Here is a 25,756-nt window from a genome sequence, read left to right on the forward strand (position 1 = left end):
TAAATATTAGCATATAAGATGTTGTTTGATTCATCTTGATGAGTATTTTCAAAATATCAAATTTTTATAATTTTTACTGTTTTACAATTAAAAATATTAATCATCAAAATTATGCATCGGCATGTGTGAAACAGTTAACTGTGTCAATCAAATTGGGACGGAACGAGTAGTAATTATTTTTCTGAAAAATATTATATAATTTTTTTTCACTTTCTCCACATTTTTTTAGTGGCTGCTTGTTTTGTTTCACCTTTAAAAAAATTGATTTTTCCTTTGTATTTTTGAAAATATATTTTATAAAACCGTTTTACAAAATATTTGATTGACACAGTTGACTGTTGTGCACTATTCACATATGTTGTTTTGACTTTATTTTTCTACTAATAAACAAAAATAAATATTAGCATATAAGTTGTTGTTTGATTCGTCTTGATGGGTATTTTCAAAATATCAAATTTTTATAATTTTTACTATTATACAATTAAAAATATTAATCATCAAAATTATGTATCGGCATGCGTGAAACAGTCAACTGTGTCAATCAAATTGGGACGGAGCGGGTAGTAATTATTTTTCTGAGAAATATTATATAAATTTTTTTCACTTTCTCCACATTTTTTTAGTGCCTGTTTGTTTTAATTCACCTTTAAAAATTGATTTTTTATTTGTATTTTTGAAAATATATTTTATAAAACCGTTTTACAAAATATTACAAATTTTTTTTATATTCATTTTTTCTAAATTGAAACACTAATTTTGACATCATATAACATAAAAATACATTATTGACGATTCATAATCAAAATTGCAATTTTTTCAAAAAGTTGTATTTCAAAATTGATTTTTATGAAAATCTATTTAAAATAGTTTCAAAATTAAGTGATTTTTTAAAATTTTGATATTCAAAAAAAAAATAAAAATAAATAAAATGATGAAATACTTAAAATAACATTTTAAGAATAACTATTCAAACTAAATTTTCATTTGAAACTTTTATAAAAAAAAATCCTTTGTAAATTATTTTTACACAAAATTATATATCACTATAAGAATCATTTTTTAAAAAAGCCAAAACAAATGGGACCTTAATTATGTTATGCCTCCTGCCTTCATTCCATGTCAATATCCCTTTCTATTACACTGTTTTCCCAATTCATGGTGGGCGGATCAAATGGTTGGCACAAGATATATTTTATTCCATTAATTTTGGATGTTTTTTTTTTTTATCATTGTTTCACATAGAATGTAATTGTGTGTTTTGTTTTGTTTGACTCCTCTTCTTTTCCCATTCATTTTTCCTCCATGTTTTCTTTCATCATTCATTCGTGAGGCAAATAGTTTGAAGGTCATTTTGTTTAAAAATATACTACTGTATTGTCTAATATATGGTTGTTTTTGCCTCAATATGAATATCTTCTTAACTCTCTCTTGATCCAACATGTACATCTAAGGTTAATAGAGCTGGAGACGGATGCAAGTATCCAATTAGGGGCACATGATCCCACTTAATCTCTTATTTTAATTAAAAGTTCTTTAGTAATTTTAGCAATCACAAAATTAAGTGTTGCCGCCAAATATTACTAAAATAATTGTATTTGTAAACAAAATAAATACACGAGTGTGAGAGATAAATTATTGAATAATATTTGTTCACACACATAGAAATTTAATAGGGTTGAAGATGGAAGAAAAAAAAAACAATAATTTCAAATTATATACTCAATAATTAGGTGTCTTTATTTTTTCCTCTAAAAAGATATCTTTATTTTTTGGATATAAACTAACATAGTTTTTGTAGTCTCTCCCATTTCTTGCTTAATAATATATTACTTATATATTGAACATGGTACATTTTTTTAAGTACATGTTTGTAGAAAAAAAATGTAGTATATAATGTTGACTCCATTAAGCAAATTTTGTGTAAATAGCATCACTAATAAAATTCTTTGTAAAAAAATGTGTTACTATAACATTATTATTATTTGTTTTATAATTCAAACCCTCCATGTGTTGTACTAAATAGATACTATATTGTTGTAAACCAAAAAAAATTAAAAATAGATATATTGTTACGTAAGTCTTTTGCAATTAACATTTTTTCACAATCTTTAACTTTTAATTTAATTTTTTTGATATATTTTTTGATAATTTTAAATTTAATGATTTAATCTCTACACTCATCTATGTTCTATCATTTGTCCTGTCCCGTGCATCGCACGGGTATAAGAACTAGTTGCTTATAAAAAACAAAAACATCACCACCACTAAATCGATATCAAACAGCTGCAGAAAATCTATACGCATTTTGAAAGAATCTTATGAACTGACATTTTCTTGAATAAAGTAAGATCATTTTTCTATTATGCACTCAAATAAGTTCTTAAACAGGAAAACATGATATCAAAATTCTCTTATGTCAATTATTAAAAGAATTTGAATTTCACATGTAAAGTATTATTCTTCTATTGAAATGACTGAAATGTGAGTTTGGCCATAAAACTAGTAAAGAACAATGAACTGCATTTTCCTTTTCCCCCACCGCATCCTCTTTTTAGCTATTGGTGGCTTGTAGCCTGCCTGTAGGTATATGAATTATGAAGGGAATTAGATTCATTTTCTATAACTTTGAATATATTGAGCTTCATATGCCATATAATAAATAATAAATACACCCCCTTACCAAATTCAATATCACGACACCTAAAAAACAAAGAAAAAAATTAAGAAAATGTTGAGATCCGAGGATTACCACACCCACATTTCAGGAGTCCGAAGAGAGCCTAGTGTTCTCACTGACGTCGCTCGCTATCCAAATGCTGAAATGGCCTTCAACAAGAGGGTTATTTACGAGGAAGATGAGATCGAAGGATCTCGTCATCGTCACCACCACCACAACCCAGAGATCCGTGAGAGGGTTGAAGTGGTGGAGTATGAAAGAGTACCTGAGGTTAGGTATGGTGATCAAGTGATGTACCAAATTGAAGAGGATGTGGATGTTGAAACCAATCAGTACTACCCACGAAGGAACAGGCCAAATGGTCTTGAATTGCACAAATGGAAAACATTCAGGCCATAGTAAGCTTGTTTGTTTGTCATGTGAAATATGTTGCTACTTTTGCTAGGCAGACTATCTTAACATATGATCACCTGTGTGTGCTTGTATTAATTAAATAAATTCCTGCCTAGTCAATAGTCAGCCTGTTACTATGTTATATAATTTGTGTATCAATCAATAATTAATAAAGCTTATCTATACTATAGCATGTATTTAAATTAACATGCCATGTGTTTTGGTTTTGTATAAGCTCTTTCTAATGTTTAATACTGGTTCAGCTCACATTAACAAGATATTTACTATAACATGGACTCATATCATCCTTTTAGCTCAGAAAAAAATAGAACAAAACTCCCCTTTCCGTTGATTATAGGCCTTTTCATATCATCCCCTACGAAGTTCAGTTCATGAGACCGCGGCGGAGTGGAACAGCCGCAAGACGAAATTCCATACCTTAGCTGGATTGGAATAGTATGTGCATAACAGATGCAATCAAGTTCTTGATTTAGTTAACAATCAAGCATTTGTGTTTTCAAACTAAAGCGAAATCAAAAACCACATTCAAAATCATTAAGTAACAAAACTTAAAAAGATAACCTGATGAATAAAAATGTAAACCATGCTTGAAAACAAAGTCTTAAGAAATTCAAATTCATCACACTCAAGATAAAATACTAAACTTTCAGATGTCATCAACAAAATTACATTAAAGCAATATCATCAATATTTGAGACTCATCAATGATAATCTTTATCATATGTATCTTCGAGTGTCCGCATTAGCTAAATCATCATCATGATCAAATATAACATATCTGTCATCTACATAGGAATCTGGAAGTTGTAAATCTTTGATTTTCTCATGGCACCATTTTTTCAAACTTCGACTCACATAAAGGCGATGACACTCCTTCACATCAAGAGACTCAAGAAGAGGGCAACCCTCAAGAATGGCAATCAATGTAGTATTGGGAAGCACAATTCTGGTAAGTTTAAGATGGCGTAACCCGGGCATTGTTTTTGCAATAGCGCACACCTGATCAATAAAATAGCAATCAGAGGACCGTATCTTCTCAAGATTTAGTGACTTCAAAAGAGGACAACATTGACCAATAACTTCAACAGTATCCTTAGTTAGGTTGTTAAATGAAATGTCAAGATCCTCTAATAGTGAAAACTTCTTCACAAATTCACTAAACCCTTTATTTGAAATTTCACGGCAGCGAAAAAGCCGTAACCGACGTATGTAACTTGCCCTGTAAAATATATTACGAATAAGAAGATCCTTAAAATATATTATTTATCCCCATTAACATTGCAGAATATGGATAACAATAGAAACAACAAAATGACAGTAAGTACCTGTGAGCCATATATCTGAGGAGGTCATCAGTCCCAAATAACGATATATCAATGTCTTCCAAATGACCGCAACTTAGGTCAATGGCACATCGACAAATCTTCTCCAAACAAGAAAAATCAAATTGACGAGTTTGGTAACCACTCATGTTTATGGTACGCCGGCCGCGCCACATTAGAGGGTCCTTGCAAATGTTCCACCACAGAGAACAAACATTGCGTGCACTTGTCACAATTTCAACGGTATCAAGTCTTTGGAGTATGTTTTTCGTCAAGTCAATTGGAAGTTCAAGCCAATTTGGCATCCTTGTGCTCTCAACTTTAGCTTTCTTTGCAGACGACGCCATCATGCAACAAAACAATAAGGAATTATTTTAACTGCAGTTAGGGGTGAAAATAGGACAGGTCGATTCACAAGGTCAGTCACTACATTAGTGCATAACCTCATCAGAAATCATAAATAATAGTTAATTTTGTTATTATTTTCCTGTCGTATTCTCAAGACTCAATATCATATACACAGAGAACAACTTGGATTCTATGAAGCATAGACCTCGGCAAGGACACAACACAAAAATCTCGGCCAATGTCCATAGTATAGGGCAAGGTTTTAAATTGTGGTCCGCATCCAATGTCCATAGTATAGGGCAAGGTTTTAAATTGTGGTCGGCATCCGCAATTGCGGCCGCAGCTGCAATTGCAGTGTGATTTTAGTTCACTTGTATCATAAGTCATATCAGACGATTTGGTCATGTTTGTTCGATTTTTCTCACCAAAAAAATAAAATAAAATTTATGAAACTCAATTTCTAATTTGCCTCAAATCTAATGAAAAATCTTACTTTTAACAATCTCTCAACCGTGTATTTTAAGCACATTCGAATCGGTGAGTATAGAATAAACTAAGACTTGCACCGGTGGATAAATAGCGTAGTGGCATAGTAGCATCATTCTACATAGTTTGTGAAATTTAATGACCACAATCGCAACAACCACAAGTGTCCGCAGTTTAAAACCATGGTATAGGATACCGGGACATCTTTTCATTACAAATGAGCAAACCAACACGACAAACAACTCAAACTGATACCACTAATTTGAATCAACCAAAGCATAGTTACTTTTTTTGGGGTACATAATAGCACAGTTACTTTAATTACCAGCGATGAAACATTTAATTAATTAAAATAAAAAATGGATACTCACCTAATGGTGGGCACAAGATATTTGATGATCTTTCTTTTGTATGCTATGCTTCAAAACCAAATTTAGTGAGTAACAAGAAAAGGATCTTCAAAGAAAAATTGGGAGATGGATAAGTACGAACAATGAGATATCGTGGTTAAGTATCAAAACAGACCTTTGTTTTCATGTGGCGGGAAGAAGTGAGAACAAGGGTTAGAAGAGCGAGGACAAACACTATTTGGCAGGTCTTCAAAAAAAAAAAAAACACTATTTGGCAGAACCAAGAAAACAAGAAGATGTAGAGAGATTAGGGTTGACAACAGGCCAGACCTAAGCTTGGTCTACGCGGCCTATCAAATGTTTTTTTTTTTTGGTTTGGGCCTAAGCCTTTATAAAGTCTAGCCTGACATTGTAGCTTACGTAAAAGTCTGTGTTACATAAAGACTCTATATAGTCTTTTTAAATAGGCCAAACATGCTTTAAAGCCTATTTCACATTTAAATTTTTATAATTTCTACGACAATAAGAAAAAACTAATAAAATGATTAACACAATAATTTAAAACTAATAAAATAATATGATTACGACAAAGTCTATTAAGTATGTCATAATACAAATTGTTTGCTAAACACTAATGTTAACCCGATGATTTGTGAATTGTGCTGAAATATTTTGTCTAAATAATATATTTTTTCTTTGTAAAAAAAAAATATTTTCTGTAATGTTTTGTATTTATATAAATAATATATTTTTTACAAGATATAAATAATAATATTATATTCTTACTGTAAAATAATAATAATAATAATAATAATAATAATAATAATATATAAATAATAATTATTAAATATAAACAGGTCAGCCTATTAGGCTTTGTAGGCTTTTTTAAAAGCATGAGTCTGGCCTATTTATGTAAATAGACTCTTTTTAAGGTTGAACCTGACATTTCTAATAAACAGGTCAGACCATGCTTCAACAAGCCAGGCCGAAGACCTGTGTAGGCCGTCTGACCTATTGCCAACCCTAAGAGAGAGTAATAGAGAAAATAATTATACTCTTTGTTGTTGCAAATAAAAATATTTCTTTTAATAATTCTAATGCAAGGTTATACTCTTTTGCAGCCCAAATAAAAATCACAGTAATCTCATCATAGTATAGTATGATAGTATACGTAGCTCATGGTACCAAATTATAACCTTGCATTAGAAACTGTTTTTAGTAGAAAGACAATCAAAGCTTATAAAACATAAATTCAAGTAAACCATGGTTGTAAACAAAGTTCTTGTGAGAAATTCAAGGACACTGCTCCAAATAAAATAGTCCTCAACACCTTGAAAAACATAAAATGACCTGTCGTTCTTCGACAATCAACTCCTAGAATTAGAAATTCATAATCATAATAATTATCAAATACTATGGAACAAACATCGTTAGTATATCTTCAAAAGTGTCCAGATAGGGTACATAATAAGTATCGTCTCGGCAACAATATAACCGACTTGGAAGTTGTAAATCTCTGATTCGCTCAAAACACATTTTTTCTAAACTTTCACTAAATTTAAATAAAGGGCAGTTTCGCATATCAAGAGATTCAAGAAGTGGACAACAATCAAGAATGGCGAGCAACCGATCATCGGAAAACACAATTCTAGAAAGTGTAGATGGCGTAGCCCGGACATTGTTTTTGCAATAGTAAATGCATCGTCCAACCTATGACATACTACCCAAACCCCTCACCACTAGACCAAACCTAGTGGCTTAATTGAAGGAAAATTTTAAAAACACAGCATATGTTAAGGTAAAGCAGTTGAAAATTTGGGTTATCAGTATTCAGTACTAATCAGCTTTAAGGAAAATACTATAAAATGAAAAGAATATTATTAGTTAAACCAGATAACTGTATGAGGATGAACTTGATGACCTGCCATAGCTCAATACTTTTTCTTCTAAACTGCAACTCATGACAATGCAAACTGACCTATGTAAGAGTTCAAAGTTATAAACATATATTCACTTATATTGAAAATCATTCAGAAAACAGCCAAATAGAAGAAAAAATGGATGACATTTGAGTAAAGAATGTCATAAAAAATTTGAACAGATACAAGGGGCAATATCCGCAGTTTCCAATCTGATATGAACCAATGGAAACCTGAAATACTATGCAAAAACTTAATAGCAGAAATGAACTAACTTATCTTAAACTTTCATTAATTTTCTTTACTTTCTGCACACTCTCTCAAACAGGTAAAATTGCTTTTCACACTAGTAGTGAGCAAAGCGTACTTAGTTTCATTTGGAAACTTTGGTAACATAAACATTAGTCTTTTTAAAAGAGGAGTGAACTAAAACACAACTTTCATAATCATTCAGTTAAAAAACTAAAAAAGATAAACTATAAAGCACGGGTACAAGATTCCTAGGAAATTGAAGTACATTTACATTATATAAAAATAAAAGACCAAGTTATCCAATGTCTTCCACAAAATTCCTTTAAAACAACATTAACATCCAAGTCTCTTCAAGGATAATAACCATCCAAATTTCCACTTAAAATAAGACATGCCAAAAAACGAATAATAACAACTTCCTCGCCAGTCACTACAAGACTTTGCTTTGACTTCCAAATTAAGTATCAGAATCATCATCATAATCATCATAATCATCATCATCATCAACATCATCATCATCATGATCATCATCATAATAATCATCACCATCATCATCATCATCATCATCATCATAATAATCATCATCATCATCATCATCATCTTCCTCCTCCTCCACCTCTTCCTCCTCTGCCTCTACCTCATCCTCCTCCTCTTCCTCTTCATCCTCTATCTCCTCCTCCTCCTCCACATCCTCCTCCTCCTCCTCCTTATCATCGTCATCGAACTTTTCAACATATTCCAAATACGAACTATCACTTGAATCTTCATATGCAAACTCGAGTTGAACATTATTATAAGAGTCTGGACAGCCCTCCAAAATTAGTAAATCTTTGATTTGACTATTCAACCTTTGCCTCAAGCTTTCAGTGATATCCAGATTATCGCATCCTTCAATGTTAAGAGATTCAAGCAGAGGACAACCATCAAGAATGGCAAGCAACCCAACATTAGTTAATCGGTTTCCACGAATATCAAGATGGCGTAAACCAGGCATTGTGTTTGCAATAACAAACGCATCATCATTCCACATGGCGCCTAACGGCATCCCATAAAGTGTCAGCGATTTCAAAAGAGGGCAACTTTGGCCAATAACTTCAAGAGATTTCTTACATTGGAAGCCATGTGAAATGCCAACCTCCTCTAATAGTGGAAACTTCTTTGCAACTTCGCACCATCCTTCATCTGAAATTCTCACACAGCATTCAAGCTGTATGCACCTTAAGTGGCTTGCCCTATATAAAATTTATATGAAAGGAAAAAACTTAAAAAATATCATACATTTGTAAAACACCAGCTCGGTATTTCATATACCTGCAAAAAATATGTTAAATTGCCTTACATGGCCAGGTGATTCATGTACCAACTAAAGTATAATAATCAACAAAAAATACTAAGGTGCTAATGGCATGTTTGGATAAACAACTTATAGCACAAGCTCTTATCATGATAAGTGCTTATGTATAAGCTTACATCAACTTATTTTCATAAGTTCCCCCCCCCCAAACTTATGCAAGTAGATAAGCTCAAATTAGGCAATCGAAACAAACCCTAAGTAACATAAGGCTAGCTGCATATAAAAGTTGACATATATTTCTACAAGGAACATTGATTAATAAAAATTAAAACTTAAAAAGAAACAAACATTGTGGAACTGGAAAACATAGGGTTTTCTTTCCCATTTGCTGAAAAGAAATTACCAATTAAATAATGATAATAACATAATAAGAGAACTTGGTATTTACCTATCAGCGATGTAACGGAGAAGATTATCAGTACCAAATCTGTAAATATGAATTTTTTCCAAATGACCGGAACTTAGGTCAACAGCATATTGACACATCTTGACCAAACGATCATCAAGATCAGGAGTCACACGATTAGAACTTTCAAAGTAAAATTGAAAATTTCCCATATGAATTTCACGCCAGATAGAAGGATCTTTGCAAATGTTCCACCAATAAGGACACACATTGCGAACGTTCGTCAGAATGTCGACAGCACCAAGCCTTTGGAGAATGTTTGCAGTTAGGTCTCTGGGAAGTTCGAGCCAGTTTGGGGTTGTTGTTGTTGTAGTCATCTCAACTTTGGCTTTCTTCTTCGCCGGACTTGAAGAAGAAGAAGAAGAAGAAGAAGAAGGAAGTTGAAAGAAGCGGGAAGAACTTTAGGTCATCAATGAAGGAGCCAATGAGCGAACGCTCCAATAAACTAGAACTTTGACCCATGCGATGCATGGGTCTAATTAACTGTAATATGTAACAATAAAAAACAAAATACAAAAATTCTAAGAGCATTTTCAATAAGAGTAGTATAGGGAATTTCATGGACTAATTATTCTATATTTGTTTATGTGCTTATTTTATATTTTATATATTGTTTAAATAATTTTGGAACCCCATTATTTTGTTTACTTATTAAAAAATATTGTTGATAACTAAAGGTTAAGAAATTGATGATAATTAATGGTTAAAAAAAAATTAAAGACACAATCAAGAACATAAACTTAAGTAGACATCCATAAATAAATAAAAATTGTGATTAATTCCGCAGTTCAAATTTATTGAAAACAGGGTTAACATATTAGGATTCCTAAATTCTTTCATAATTGAAGCACATGTTTTAACGGTTGAAAGGTTTTATTGTAAGTAAGGGATGCAGGTTCGATTCTCATCGTAGACAAATCTGTATTTTTTGAATATAAAGCTGCAATAAAAAGAAAGAGAAAATGAGAGGGGAAAAAATTTGGTTTAGGGTTAGCTTATGTTAGCAAGCTTATAATATAAGAGATAAGAGATTATCGGTTTTTAATTGTTTAAATTGTGCAATGAAAATTGATGGTGCTTAATTGTCGTATGAAATATTTCCTATAAAAGTTGATGGAGCTTAACACTTTGTGGACATGATTTAAATCACAATGGGTCTGCTAGTGCATATTGTATCAATCGGTCATCGGTTAATATTAAATCTGCAATGTTAAAATCAAAATAATGAATGTGATTAGTGACATGACTATGGTTGTGTTTGGTTGTATTGCAAAAAAAAAATTGATTTAGCAGAATTGAGTTTGATAATAACTTTCCAAATTACACGTGATAATAACTTTACAAATCTCACATGATAATTATTCTCTAAATTTATGATCCGGTAAAAAAAAAATCATTGATCAGGAAAGACATAAAAATATTTCGTGATGAATAATATAGTCAACAATAATTTTGATATGATATACTTTTAAAATTGATGGTGTTTATCAATTATTGCACATAATTTTAATAATAATTGGTATACTTGCCATAGTGGTTGGTAATATTGCCTTGCATTGAAGGGTTGTGGGTTCGAATCCTAGTCAAGACAAAATTGTATTATTTTTTAATAAAAATTGCAAGATAAAATGGAGGGAAAACAGGAAAAACAAATTAGGGTTTAGGGTTTGCTTATGTATACAAGCTTATAATATAAAAGATTACTTTACTGTGTTGGAAAATCCCAATATGTCCTAACACTCGGGAAGTGAATTATTTCTGAGCTTATGCAAAACAACTTAAGTAAATAAATAAATTTTTATACATTATGAGAAAGTAGGTTATAAAGATGCAATTTTTATTAGTGAAAGTTTATGAATATAAGAGTTAGTTTTTATTAGCATGATCACTAATATTTTTAATTCTCTATTAATAAAAATTATTTTTGACGGAATATTAGTAAAAATTATAAGATTTTTATATTTTGAAAATACTCATCAAAATAAATCAAACGAATCTTATATGTTAATATTTATATCTATATATTAGTAAAAAAATATGGTTAAAACAAGATAAATAAATATTGTCATTTAGTGAAATAGTTTGTTGAAGATTTGTATTGGCTTGCTAAAACAAATATTCAAGCAAGATATTGGACCAAATGTCTAAGCGAAACTAGTAATTTTGGCACAATCGGAAAACGATAACTTATCACTTTATTACTTGGTTGCGATTTTGTGCACTTGCAGAGCCACCATCAATATATTATATTTTTTCAAAGACAAAATACATTTTTGAACAAATAAATATAGAAAAAGCACAAGAAAAAAATACAATTTTTTCCCCAATTTTTTTTTTAAAATATATAAAATAAAAAGCCCTTGTTAAAAGCATAATATCTATTAAAAGACATAACTCATGAGCCTTAAGTTTACTTTTTTGTCTTGCCAAACAATTGGGATGACAAAGGTCTAGATCAGAAATATTAGTGATGACAGTCAATTATATGATGTTTTTATTACTATTTTAGAGTAGTTTTAGTAGCAATTGAAGACCAAAAGTAAGCAAATACCTAAAGTTACGAAGTTACTTGACGTATAATCAAGAAAAGTGGAAAATGCATAAAATAGGAAAAAAAAAGAGGAAGAAATTGAAGAATCCATCGCACCACGATGGATGACCATCGTAGCACGATGAGAACGCGGTTAAAAAATTATAACAAATCAATCCATCATAGCATGATGGATCGTATCGTGGCCACAATGGGGAAGAAGCAAACAACGTGATGCCCAAGCAAAAACAGACTTGTCGTACCAACGTTGGGATTACATCGCAGCACGATGAAACATGGCCGCCAAGAAAGAAACAGATCTATTGTACCAACGTTGGGATTGCATCGTGCCACGATGAGAAGGCAACATGGCTGCCAAGGAAGAAACGGACCATCGTACCAACGTTGGGATTATCGTGGTACGTTAATCGTGGCCACGATGGGCTACGACAGATACGATGGAAAAGCCCAAAAACGCCAAAAATTATAAATAGAGCTCTCCTCCTTCACAATTATTCATTCTGAAATTCAGAGAACTATATATAAGCTCTCTAAGGAGCAAAGGAGGAGGAGCAAGGAGGGCTAAGAAGCTCTCAAGAGAGGGAGACTCTCCCCCATCATCGGGAGACGAACTTCCTCCGCAAGGAATCGAGGTTATTTTATGCATGTTTTCTTTATTGTTCAATATGCTTAATAGTAGCTAAGTCCCTTTAGGTTAGGTCAAGTAGATGAACTCCCTTAGGACTGCTTGAGACATGTAATTTGGTTATTTTCCAAGTCTATTTACAATTGCTATTCATTTATTATCTGTTACTATCTCTATTTATTTGTTTATACACTAACATATATGAACGCGCACATATTATGTTAGTAACTAGGGTCGAAGTGGATACCGTGATACATCTAAGACTACTGAATCAAATAGATACTATAACCTACTTACATGATACCATTAAATTCAGTATCTGCGGTTAGGATTGAGATTAAGAATCACACGTAGTTAAATTCTGCACTGATGTTAGGAAACCGAGCTGCCTTAGAGAACTTGTTAAATTATGAACTTCTAAAGGTAGGGACGCCCCTTTGAGGCTGAACCCGTTAAAGGTAATGATATGAAATAACGAAGGCTAAACCTAGACTAGCTTAATTGGTTCGACCTAAACAGATTGCAATTGAAATAAGTATAGTAATACTAGGCTTATTTTAATAGAAATTAATTTCCAGATAATGTTTCAATAGTGAACAGATATAGCGCCAGTTACCAAGCACTTAACCTACTTTTATCATCTTGAACTCTTTCTTTTATCTTTAGTTTTATACTAGTTAACCCTGTCTCAAAACCTTTTTCAAATAAACAAAGCGAAAGCAAAACTATCCAAATTCCTAACCGAAACTGGTAGCTTTGACACAATCTCCGTGGAGACGATAACTTACTACTTTATTACTTGGTAACAATTATGTACACTTGCAAAACCACCATCAATTAGTTACTTAGTTACCGAATCCATTTAAAAAGTACTCCCTCCCGGTCCCTCCCTTTGTATAAGCATATATTGGCATTTTTAATGTATGTTAAAAAAAAGTTGATAGTGTTTTTTTATAAGAAAAAAAAAGTTGATAGTGTAATTAATATGTATTTTTAATGTATTACGATTATTAAATTTTTCTTTGTGAAAAGATATATTTATGGTCGACTTTTCATATACCCATGTAATCTTGACGTGTGATTCCATATTAATGCAAAAGAAAAACAAGTGCTGGTTGTTGTTTTCGTGATCATTTGGACAATTTTGTCATGGCCTGAACATCATGGACCCGAGGAAGATGCACCATAATTGAAGAAGAAGCTTTGGCATTGATGGAAGCTATGAAGGAGGTAGCTAGTCGAGGCATCAACAATGTCATCTTTGAGACCAATTCCAAGATAGTGGTAGATGCAATACAAAGGCTACATATGGGAACATGGTTTACAAGGCGACAAGTGAACATGCATGGTTGCCCATACGCTTGTTAGAGCGGCCATTTTTTGGGCTAGTCACTATTATTTTGAGTTCCTACCTACTTGTATTGAACCTATTTTGATTAATGAAATGTGTTGATTTTGTGATTGTAAAAAAAAAGCATTGTTGTGGAACTTTCACAAACGAGTTTCTTTGTATATAAAAAAAAAAAGGTACAGTGAAACTTTCACAAACGAGTAAATTGCTACAAGTTGGGCGTTAGCCCTCTCTTTCTACCAAAAAGTAAATAAAAAATTGCTACAAGTTGCTCATACAACAGAAATTGAAAATTGAAGCCTACAAAATATTTGTTTTCATTGTCGCTCTGAATTTATAATTGGAAAATTTTGTAACAATAAGCAATTACCTTTTGAAAAAGATAATCTTCTGATTAATAAAACATGGAAACCATGCTTGCATACAAGGTTCAAATGAATTTAAGCATACTATTCAAAATGAAAGCAACATAATTATTTTAAAGCAACAACATCGTAATCACCTCACTGTTCTTCAAATCCTTCAGAAATTCTTAATCAGAATCAATCATCTAATACTCCCAATTATAATCATCAGTCATCACTATCATCGTCAATCTCCAACTCCACGTGCTCATCATCACCATCGTTTATTTGATATGGAGGTTGAAAATACTTAATCTTCTCATGGAACCTTTTGCTCACACTTGGACTAAAAGAATCACAAATGCACATACACAAATCAAGAGATTCAAGCAGAGGGCAACAATCAAGAATAGCCTCCAACTTAACATCGTTAAGAAAAATTCCAAAAATTTTAAGATGGCGTAATCTGGGCATTGGTTTAGCTATAGGAAATTCATCATCTTCACAGTCGACAATAAAGTTAGTATTCTTCATTTTCATTTCAATGGTAAGTTCCTCTAGTAGTGGATACTCCTTCACAAATTCCCTTATCCCTTTACAAGAAATTTGTATGCAACAACTTATTTGTAATCGCCTTATGTGACCAGCCCTGTAAAATATTATTATGAATAACATGCTAGTAAAAACAAATGATTCATCCAAGTTCTATGTTGCAAATAGATTCACCAATTACTATATACTATTCGAGTTGTTACGTAAAGCCACAAACAAAATGGATCAACTTACTTACCTATGAGCTATATACTTGAGGAGGTCATCGGTCCCAAATGACTCAATAGCAATGTCTTCCAGTACAAGACCACAGCTTAGATCAATGGCACGGCGACAAATCTTCTCCAAAGACTCCAAACGTCGAAAATCACATCGAGAAATGTTGCCAAAAAGAATGGTACCACTGACATGGCGACGAAGCTTCTTCTCAGATTCCAAACGATCAAATCGAGAAATGTTGCCAATCATGTGAATGGTACGCCACATCAGAGGGTCATTGCAAATGTTCCTCCAAAGAGGACAAACATTATGTGCACTTGTCACAATATCAACCGTATCAAGTCTTTGGAGTATGTTCTTTGTCAAGTCTATGGGAAGTTCAAGCCAGTTTGGCTCTGTCATGCTCTCAGCTACTTTTGCTTTCTCCTTACAGGACGCCATTATCGTGCAACAAATGGATTACTACAAAGGATTTGTTTTAAAGTGCAGAACCGCATTGAAAACACACTAATTAAGTGGAAAGTGGAAACGTTGGAATGGCGAAGGTCAATAGACGCTTTCCATAAATTTTACCGTCTCGTGCAAAATCATTTGACTTCCAAAGTATCTTTGGAAATATGTAGTGTGTTTTAATTTTAGTGTCATGCTAACATGTGCCTAAAATAATACTAGTAATTAAGTCTTGGATAAAACAATCTTTGACTTCTAAAGTGATAAAATGCACAATTTTTTATATAAAATTACTATCTTTGTACACTAACAACAAGTGCCTTAAGGACACCTGTTAGTTTTTCCGTTAATTTTAAGCCTATAGTGTTTATGACTCTATTGACTCCCCGTCACACAATGAATGAGTTTGTGTCTCTACGTATGTCAATCTACAATTTTGAGGATTAATATTTTTAAGGGTCTTGCTAAACAGTGCCCCCGGGGCACTCTTTAAGCATTCTATTTAAAGAAATAATTTACTAAAAAAGTGGAACATTTCAATTTTCGAGGCGTTGACTTCACACATTTCCATAAAATTTTAACAAAAACTTACTATTTAAGATGCTTAAAGAGTGCCCCGGGGGCACTGTTTAGCATTTTCCTATTTTTAATCGTTTAATAGTAAAAATTACAAAAAATTGATATTTTAAAAATAATCATTTGGACGAATCCAACAAGAATACATATGCTAATATTTATTTTTATTTATTACTCCATTCAGTCCTTTTTATTAGGAACAATTTGAAAAAATCATACAAATCAAAAAAACACATTGTAAATAGTTATTTTCATTTAACAATCTTATAAATTTATATTTATTCCATGTATACTCATTTAATAATTCTTTTTTTTTTTGATAATATATACTCATTTAATAATTCTTAATTAAACTAACTTATTTTTAAATTTTCTCTCGTAATAAATACGGGTATAAGTGAAATTAAAAATTTAAAACTTTTGAAAATTTGTTAAAGTTTCTAATAAAAATCACAATTTTTTTTTCTCCAAAGTGTTTCTTATAAAAAAGATCAGAGGGAGTAGTAGAAAAATATGGTCAAAAATATGTGTGAATTGGGGAGAAATGTAAATTTTGATTTCAATGACCGGTGTAAAAACACCTTGGGTTGCTTTCAATGTACCTAAGGTGTTTGTTTCTGAATTGTAAGGATTGAGTATCCCTTATATTATTTATAATTCAATTTTTGCTTATAAAAAAATAAAAATAAATAATTGACCTACATGTGCCCTTAATCATAAATTTTTTACATGACCTTAATCATAATTGACCTTAAATTTTACAACAATGCAAAATTTCTATATTAAAATAGCTTATCATGTGTCCTTAGGGCATATGTTAACATCACCTTAATCATAATTGACCTAAAGGCCATAACGTCCAAATCCAATTACACAACCCCCAATACGTAAAAAAAATTATATAGTAAAGGTAGAATAACATTCATTAACTCCGTCTTATCTAGCCTATGTCTTTATTTCTTTTCTTTTTATAAGGCTTTAGTTTGTATTTTAAAAGACCTAGTGAGCATTCAAAGAAGTTTTCTGTGGGGTGGTGGTTCTGAGGGTAGGAAGATATTTTGGGTTGGTGGGGATAAAGTTTGTTTACCAAAAGATAGAGGAGGATTTGGGGGTAAAATTTTAGAACTTTTTAATTTTGCTTCATTGAATAAATAAATGGAAGTGGAGATGTTAGAATGACATTAATGCTCTGTTTGGATTGATGGAACAAAACGAAACAGCGTGGAATGGAGTGGAACAGAGTGAAGTGGAATGAAAACACCATTCCATTGTTTGGTTATGAAGCGGCGCGAATAATATATTTCCATTCCATTGTTTGGAAAGTAGACATAATAGAATAAATTATAATTTTTGGAAAGTAGACATAATAGCATTCTATTTAAAGAAACTTTTTATTCAAAAAGTTAAATACTACAATTTCCAATGCGTTGACTTTACGCATTCCGATAAAAATTCTATAAAAAGTTTACTATTTATGGGCTTAAAGAGTGCCCCGGGGGCACTATTTAGCATTTGCCATAATTTTTTAATTCCATTTTTACCCTTGTTTAACAAATAGGGATGGAAAAAATATTCGTGTCCGCTGACATATCCGCCACGGGCACGGAGCGGATAGTTTAATGGATATCCGCGAATAAAATAAATGAAAATTTCAATTATCCGAATTTAATGGACACGGATGCGAGTTTAATACTATTTGTGCCCGCGGATATCCATACCCGCTAGTAAATTAATAAAATTATTTAAATGTCCCTATTTAAATATAAACTTTAATATTTTTATCTTATTAAAAAAAATAGTGTTCTCATATTTTTATGTCTATCTTTATATTCAATAGAGAAAACTTTTCACGTTATTTTATCATCTTTTGAAGTAAAAAAAGATTGGCTCAAGTCAATACGTTACTATTGATTGAGTGACACCTCTGTATAGTCAGAAGGAGACTGGGGTAGTTATTAAGCTTGTAGGGCTTAAGGTTATGGTCTTGGTTTAGATCAAGGTGGTTGTAATTTGAGATTACTAGCTAGTATCTCAGATTAGAGTGAAAACTCACAAAGCGTGGGGTGGACTAGCCTAAGATTCGGGTGAACCAGTATAATTTTTGTGTGTGAATCTCTCTTACCTTTAACTATTTATTTACTGTAAACACACATCACACAAACCACTTCATTTACATTTAACTCTCACGCAGTAGAGAACATACTAAGAACAATCTGTTTTATCATTCACTAACATTCATCCAAGTATATATATACTTGAGATCAATTTTTGTAGAGTGCAGGATTAATTTTAAAAGGGTCACAATTCAAACCCCCCCTTTCTTGTGACTATTTCTTCCACTTCATTATACAGTGGCTTACGTGAGACAAATTTTTATAAAATAACTTATAATTTGTGAAAAGATTTTTATTTTTGGCGTAAATTAGATATTCTCTAGGAACAACTGCAGAGACTAATGTCTCTAACTTTGCAGGACTCAAATAAGTGACAAATTTTCCATAAGGGTCTGTTTGGTTTGAAGTAGATGGACGAAAGGAGAGGGGGTAATCTTGACAAAAAAAGTTTCTTTTTATTAAATCATTTTTAACCAAAAAAAGGTTTTTATTCTTTGAATTTAAAATATTCAACATTTTTTTTAAAAATGATTTAATTCTGTAAAAAAAAATTTAATAAAAAAAAATTTCGGTCAAGATTACCCCCTCACCTTCCCTCCATCTACTTCGAACCAAACAACATGTCTAAGGTGGGAGAGAATATTTTGTTTACCTAAATCCCTTTTCAACTTCACTTAATTGTTATGAAATTTCTTTGACACAGGATCATCTTCATTTTTAAAAAAAATTTATGAACAACCCACGAATCCAACCCAACCCAATAATAATCGGGTTGGTTAGGTTCGAATATGATAGTGAAAGTGCGGGCTTGATGATGAACCCGAGCCAATGAATATTAAACGGACTGAGTGACGGATTAAGCCAATATGTTAGTCGTATGCATCGTAATATGGGAAATTTGTTTGCAACTTCACTATACCGGGGGCGCAAAATATTCCGGCACTTTGTAAGTCGTATGCATCGTAGTTGTCTTCCACTGTAAGATTTGGGAAAATTCAGCCATATTTCCTGAATATTCATTTAATATTCATATTTCCTGAATATTTTGTTTACCTAAATCCCTTTTCAACTTCACTTAATTGTTATGAAATTTCTTTGACACAGGATCATCTTCATTTTTAAAAAAAATTTATGAACAACCCACGAATCCAACCCAACCCAATAATAATCGGGTTGGTTAGGTTCGAATATGATAGTGAAAGTGCGGGCTTGATGATGAACCCGAGCCAATGAATATTAAATACACTGAATAATATTGAACTTTGTGCAGTCAACGCCTCGAAAGTCTAAAAAGTATTATTTTCAATTTAAAAATTTCCTTTTTTAGTTTCCTTAACCAGTGCCCCGGGGGCACCGGTTAGCATAATGCTATTTTATTTAATTAATAGTGCTGAATTTTCCCAAATCTTACAGTGGAAGACAACTACGAAGCATACGACTTACAAAGTGCCGGAATATTTTGCGCCCCCGGTATAGTGAAGTTGCAAACAAATTTCCCATGTTAGTCGTATGCATCGTGATATGGACTACTAGGCTGTACGCGTGAAAAACCAAAAAAAATAAAAAATAATTGTGAATGTATCACAAGTGTATTTATGTTTTATATTATGCAGGGGTGATTTAGAACGGAGTCTGATTCTCTGTTCCTATATTTTCTATTCAATGCAGATATAAAGTTGCTGAATTTACATATGAATGTGAAATTCTCTTTATTGCACTAAATATCAATCCCTTTTCATAGCACCTACAGTTGTTATTGATGGATGAATATTTTGTTGGGATAGATCTCTTTGATGCCAAGAAAAGGATGTTCTATAATGAATTTCTTTCCTTTTTTAATTAGTGCGTTGTCTTTCTTCTCAAAAGTTGTTGATTACTCCATGTTGGTTATAAATTTTGTGTGAACTTGAGATTTTTCACTTCTTCATATTCAAGACGTGTGGATCTAACTTGAGTTCTTCATCAGAACAAAGGCCTTTGTACATTCTTATGTACAAAATATACCCTGGTATAAAGAGTAATGCATAACAATATTGTGTCTTTCAGGTCTTTAGAAGTAGTTTTAAGACGATTGTTTTGCTTCTTAAAGAGATTTAGCGGCGCTACTTGTTGTCTGTTTCCCTCTCACACACACAAAATTAATTTTGGGAACACAAAATACTCTTTACTTTTGAAGTTACAAAAATTGTTGGATTCTTTGAGAAGCCATCCTTTAGTCCAAAATGGATATTCTCTTTAGACCCCTCAATATGCTATAACGTCCCCTAAATTTTCAAAGCATGTTGAAGGGCTTAGACTATATTGAGGGGCCTAAAGAGAATTCATATATTTTTTTGAACAAGAGAGAATTCGTATCTTAGTTCGTAATATTATGTATACTATAGAAGCCAGCCCTTAGTCTTCAGTTCTACGAATATAAAGTAAAACTACCACCCTCCTTAGTTCTATGGCTGAAGAGGGCAAATATGTCGGTGATTATCATAACACATCAAGTCCACATCGTGTGGAAGTAACCGATTAACTATCTTTCGAACTGCATCGACCCTTAAATTTAACGGAACTGAAGAGAGCATTTAACGAAACTACGCCGACGCGGTCGTCTTTTCTGATCAGGTAAGATCACTATCTTAAATTTTAAAAACCAAGACACAAATAAGATTAACATTTTTAGATTTTCTAAAATTAAAAAGAAAACGGTGAGAGGGTTTCCACGAATATCAAGATGGCTTAGCCTAGGCATTTTTAAACCAGATAACTGTATGAGGATGAACTTGATGATCTGCTATGGCTCCATTGTCAGTTAGTTACAATATTCCTAACACAATGTGACCATTTAGATTTCACTCTTTCTTGTAAATTGCAACTCATGACAATGCAAAATGATCTCTGTAAGAGTTCGAAGTTATAAACATACATTGATCTATGTTGAATTCATTAAGAAAACAACCAAATAGAAGGAAACAAAAAGGATGACTTACAAGACTTGGACAGATACCAATGGTCAATATCTGCATTTTCCCATCTAATATGATCCAATGCAAGAACTTAATAGCATACTTCCTGCTATTATACTTACTGCACACTCTCTCAAACAGCTAAATTTCTTTTGATTTAAAGACGGAAATGTAGGATAACAACACCAGTGATCAAAGCATACCAATAAACCAATGACCAAAATAAAGCAAGCGTACAAGATTCCTAGGAAATTGAAGTACATTTACATTATATAAAGATAAAAGACCAAGTTCTCCAATGGCTTCCACAAAATTCCTTTTAAACAACATTAACATCCAAGTCTCTTCGAGGAAAATAACCATCCATATTTATACTAGAAAATAAGACAAGCCAAAAAACGGATAATAACAACTTCCTCACTAGTCACTACAAGACTTTGCTTTGACTTCCTAATTAAGTATCAGAATCATCATCATCATCATCCTCCTCTTCCTCCTCCTCCTCCTCCACCTCATCATCATCATCATCATCATCATCATCATCATCATCATCATCAAACTTTTCAACATATTCCCAATACGAATTACCATCTGAATCTTCATATGCTAACTCGAGCTGAACATTATTATAAGAATCTGGGCAGTCCTCCCAAATTAGTAAATGTTTGATTTGACTATTCAACCTTTGCCACAAGCTTTCAGTAATATCCAGATTATCACATCCTTCAATGTCAAGAGATTCAAGCAGAGGACATCCATCAAGAATGGCAATCAACCCCACATTACTTAACTGGTTTCCACGAATATCAAGATGGCGTAGACCAGGCATTGTGTTTGCAATAACAAATGCTTCATCATCCCGTGTAAAGCCATACGACATTCCATAATATGTTAGCGATTTCAAAAAAGAGCAACTTTGGCCAATAACCTCAAGAGTTTTCTTAGATTGGAAGGCATTTGAAATGTCAACCTCTTCTAACAATGGAAACTTCTTTGCAACTTCACACCATCCTTCATCTGAAATTCTCATACAGGATTCAAGTCGTATGCACTTTAAGCGGCTTGCCCTATATAAAATTTATACGATTAAAGGAAAACAACTTAAAAAATATGATACATTTGCAAAACACACGGCACCAAATACTAAAAAATACAAACACGCCAGCTCAATATTTTATAAACATTGTCATAAATTGTTTTGATAACTTGATAAGTTCCCCCCCTCCCTAAGGGTCTCACAAATTTTATCAGTAGATGAGCTTAAAATAGCCAATCGAAACAAACCGACCCTAAATAACAGGAGCCTTGCTACACAAATCAAAAAGAATAAAAATAAAAATTGAAACATGAACAGATTTAATATAGCAGAAGAATAAAAATTAAAACTTGAAAAGAAACAAACATTGGGTTTCGATTGGAGTTTCTCATCATCCACATTACAGAGAAGAAATTACCTCTATTACCCATAATAACAAAATATAAAACTATCAATCGTTAATTGGTCTAGTGGCGGCCCGATTTCCACAACTGCGAAATGGGCTGAAACCACTTAACGTCAGAACTGACCTCCAAACCACGTTAAACGGTCCAAGGGGCCGGATATCGGTGCAAACAAAAACAAAAAATATATAAAACTAAAAAACAGAGAATAAAATAACAATTACCTATCAGCAATGTATTTGAGAAGATCATCGGTACCGAATCTATAAATATCAATTTTTTCAAGATGACCACAACTTAGGTCAACAGCATATTGACAAAGTTTGAATAAAAGACCAAAATGAGTGTGTGCTTGAAGATAGAGATAGAAAGCTCCCATGTCAATATTGCGCCACATGGAAGGATCTTTGCAAATGTTCCACCAATAAGGACACACATTGCGAGCGTTCGTCAGAATTTCTAAGGCACCAAGCCTATGGAGAATGTTGGCAGTTAAGTCTCTGGGAAGTTCAAGCCAGTTAGGGTTTTTTGTTGTTGTGATCTCAAGTTTCACTTTCTTCTTCGCCGGATCCAAAGAAGAAGACATCGTGTGTGTTTGATTTGGAAGTTGAAAGAAGCGGTTACAACTTTCCTTTTGTGGTCATCAATGAATGACCGGACGATAATTTGTGTTGAGATTTTTGTTTTTAATAAATGAAAATTGTTTTCGCTCAAGAAAAAAAAATGATAATTCTTTTGTCAAAAAGAAAAAATAAAATTGTAATTTTAGAAATGAATTTAATATATAATGAAAATTGTAATTCATTTGCATAAGTTATTTTCATAACCTAAAAATTAAGTCAAATCCAAACAAACCCAAGTCGTTTTGAAAGTTGTGTAGTTAATATTTTTAAAATATAAAAATTAATACTTTAATACATTTTTTGCTTCCTTAATTAGTGACTCTAGTCCAACCCATTTCTGCCGGCTTATGTGTGAACTTATAATTTGGATCTAACTACCTTTTTTTGACTAAAATAAAAGATATTTATGCATTTAAATTGGTAAAGTACATCAATTCAAGTACAAATTCAATACCACTAAAAATAAAAAGGATGAATCTACAAACAAATTCACAGCATCCAAGTTAATAAAACGGTATACTCATGCCTACAAATAATGTGATAAAATCAAAGTAACATGAATATCTATGCGTGAATCAGTAGTTGACCGAATTTGATCTGCCGATTCAATCAAAGGAACACCACAACAAGACGGGAAAACAAAGAAACACCGCACCAAGATGGGATACAATCAATGTCACACTGAGACTCCCAAATCACACACAAAAAAAAAAACACAAAAGAAAGATCTAATCTACGTGAAAATCACTTATTTAGATTAAAGCAAATGAAAAAATCCAACTACTAAATAATATAAATAATGTGAATTCTTAAAAAAACGTTGTTATTTATTACATGATATAAAAATATTCTTACAAAACAATTTCTACGATAATTTCTATATGCAATTTCACTAATAATTGTTTGGCTTAAATATGAAAATGGTCCCTGCAATTACAGCCTGTTTTGATTTTAGTTCCTGCAAAAAAAAAAAGTTTGATTTTAGTCCCTGCAAAATATCAAACCTTTTAAAAAGTTTGACATGTCAAGTAGTTGATGATTTGGCAGATGCTGACTAGGATTTTTGATGACGTGGAATTAACATGTCATTTTTATTTAAAAATTAAAAAATGGAAAATAACATGTCAGATTTTTTTTAAAAAAAACAAAATACATTGAAAAAAAAAATAGAAAATTAATATACTTATAAAAAAAACATAATATATTAGATTAAAAAATATATTATATTTAAAAAAAAATTATCAAATTTTTTTTAAAGTAAATAAATTATCAAAATAGAAGAAAGAAATCACGCAAATAAGAAAGAAGATGTGGAGTAGCAAATGTGGTTTGTCTTCTTCAGTAGAAAAACTTTCTGTGTGTGGGTGTCAATTACCCATGGTGATGTACAAAGGCAGTAGTAGAAAACAAAATTACAAAAACAAAATTGAGGAAGATGAACAACAACAAACCGTAGAAGAATTCACGAAGAAGAACTCTACAATTTTAAGGGGATGAACAAAAACTCTTTCTTATCCTAACTTTCAATTTCAATTAACCTTACCGTCAAAATAAAATTAGCCCCTATCGGTTTGAAGAAGATGAACAGAAACTGTGTTTTTCATCTTTGCGTGATTTCTTTCTTCTATTTTGATATTAAAATATAATATATTTTTAAATCTAATAATATATTAACTTTTTTTTTAAGTGTATTGTAATTTTCTATTTCTATTTTTCACTTTATTTTGTTTTATTTAAATCTGACATGTTATTTTTCATTTTTTTAATTTTAAATAAAAATTAACTGTTAATTTCACATCATCAAAAATCTTAGTCAACATCTGCCAAATCATCAACTACTTGACATGTCAGCCAAAAATTCACCTCAAAGACCTTTTTAAAAGTTTTGGTATTTTGCAGTGACTAAAATCAAACTTTTTTTTTGCAGGGACTAAAATCAAAACAAGCCGTAATTACAAGGACTGTTTCATATTTAAGCCTAATTATTTTTATATCAATATTCATTTGTCCCTTCCGGGATGTCCGATATCAATATTCATCTTTTGTGAAAAACCACCCAAATTTTTATGACACAAAAGTTCTCCAAATATTCTAATCATAAAAAAAAAAAAAATCAATAAAAAATTGAATATTACACGTTAATTTAAAAGTAGATACTAATTTAAGTCAGAAAAAAAAGTAGATACTAATTAAAACACACTAAGATATTTGGGAACTAAAATTTACCAAAAATATTTAAGGGTACTTAAAAGGAAATTTGAAATATTATTTATAGAATCATACAAATAAAAAACTTATCATATATATTAACTCCAAAAAGAAGTGTGGAGAATCTAATAATCCAATAAACTTTAGCTCATTTGACAATGTTAATATTAAAGAGGCTAAAATATGATTAATAAAGACACGCATGTGGATAATTTTAAAGG

General features: G+C 31.7%; 5 protein-coding genes across 6 annotated transcripts; 1 reads left to right on the plus strand and 4 right to left on the minus strand.

The window, feature by feature from the left end:
• Nucleotides 1-2,666: 2,666 nt before the first annotated feature.
• LOC123918286 lies at nucleotides 2,667-3,277 on the plus strand. Its single transcript, XM_045970297.1, has one exon. It carries the CDS (start codon nucleotides 2,729-2,731, stop codon nucleotides 3,074-3,076), a length of 348 nt encoding a protein of 115 aa, XP_045826253.1. The 5' UTR covers nucleotides 2,667-2,728; the 3' UTR covers nucleotides 3,077-3,277.
• A 270-nt stretch (nucleotides 3,278-3,547) lies between these two features.
• Nucleotides 3,548-5,700, minus strand: LOC123918282 (F-box protein SKIP19-like). Of its 2 annotated transcripts, XM_045970294.1 has the most exons (3): nucleotides 5,619-5,700; nucleotides 4,417-4,742; nucleotides 3,548-4,310 (listed from the first exon to the last, which is right to left on the minus strand). In XM_045970294.1, exons 2-3 carry the CDS (start codon nucleotides 4,716-4,718, stop codon nucleotides 3,809-3,811), a joined length of 804 nt encoding a protein of 267 aa, XP_045826250.1. In that variant the 5' UTR covers nucleotides 4,719-4,742; nucleotides 5,619-5,700; the 3' UTR covers nucleotides 3,548-3,808. The 2 variants fall into 2 exon arrangements, with proteins under 2 accessions (XP_045826250.1, XP_045826249.1); XM_045970293.1 differs by lacking the exon at nucleotides 5,619-5,700 and having other exon boundaries at nucleotides 4,417-4,791.
• A 2,238-nt stretch (nucleotides 5,701-7,938) lies between these two features.
• Nucleotides 7,939-9,970, minus strand: LOC123918287 (putative F-box/LRR-repeat protein 9). Its single transcript, XM_045970298.1, has 2 exons — nucleotides 9,511-9,970; nucleotides 7,939-9,000 (listed from the first exon to the last, which is right to left on the minus strand). Exons 1-2 carry the CDS (start codon nucleotides 9,843-9,845, stop codon nucleotides 8,226-8,228), a joined length of 1,110 nt encoding a protein of 369 aa, XP_045826254.1. The 5' UTR covers nucleotides 9,846-9,970; the 3' UTR covers nucleotides 7,939-8,225.
• Nucleotides 9,971-14,627: 4,657 nt separating this feature from the next.
• On the minus strand, nucleotides 14,628-15,611 carry LOC123913491 (putative F-box/LRR-repeat protein 23). Its single transcript, XM_045964252.1, has 2 exons — nucleotides 15,190-15,611; nucleotides 14,628-15,048 (listed from the first exon to the last, which is right to left on the minus strand). The coding sequence occupies exons 1-2, from the start codon at nucleotides 15,609-15,611 to the stop codon at nucleotides 14,628-14,630; spliced, it is 843 nt and encodes a 280-aa protein (XP_045820208.1).
• Nucleotides 15,612-21,453: 5,842 nt separating this feature from the next.
• On the minus strand, nucleotides 21,454-23,364 carry LOC123918288 (putative F-box/LRR-repeat protein 9). The gene is made up of 2 exons (XM_045970300.1): nucleotides 22,929-23,364; nucleotides 21,454-22,331 (listed from the first exon to the last, which is right to left on the minus strand). Exons 1-2 carry the CDS (start codon nucleotides 23,288-23,290, stop codon nucleotides 21,719-21,721), a joined length of 975 nt encoding a protein of 324 aa, XP_045826256.1. The 5' UTR covers nucleotides 23,291-23,364; the 3' UTR covers nucleotides 21,454-21,718.
• Nucleotides 23,365-25,756: the final 2,392 nt, after the last annotated feature.

This window comes from Trifolium pratense, linkage group LG3, assembly GCF_020283565.1.
Source record: "Trifolium pratense cultivar HEN17-A07 linkage group LG3, ARS_RC_1.1, whole genome shotgun sequence".
Lineage (NCBI taxonomy): Eukaryota > Viridiplantae > Streptophyta > Magnoliopsida > Fabales > Fabaceae > Trifolium > Trifolium pratense.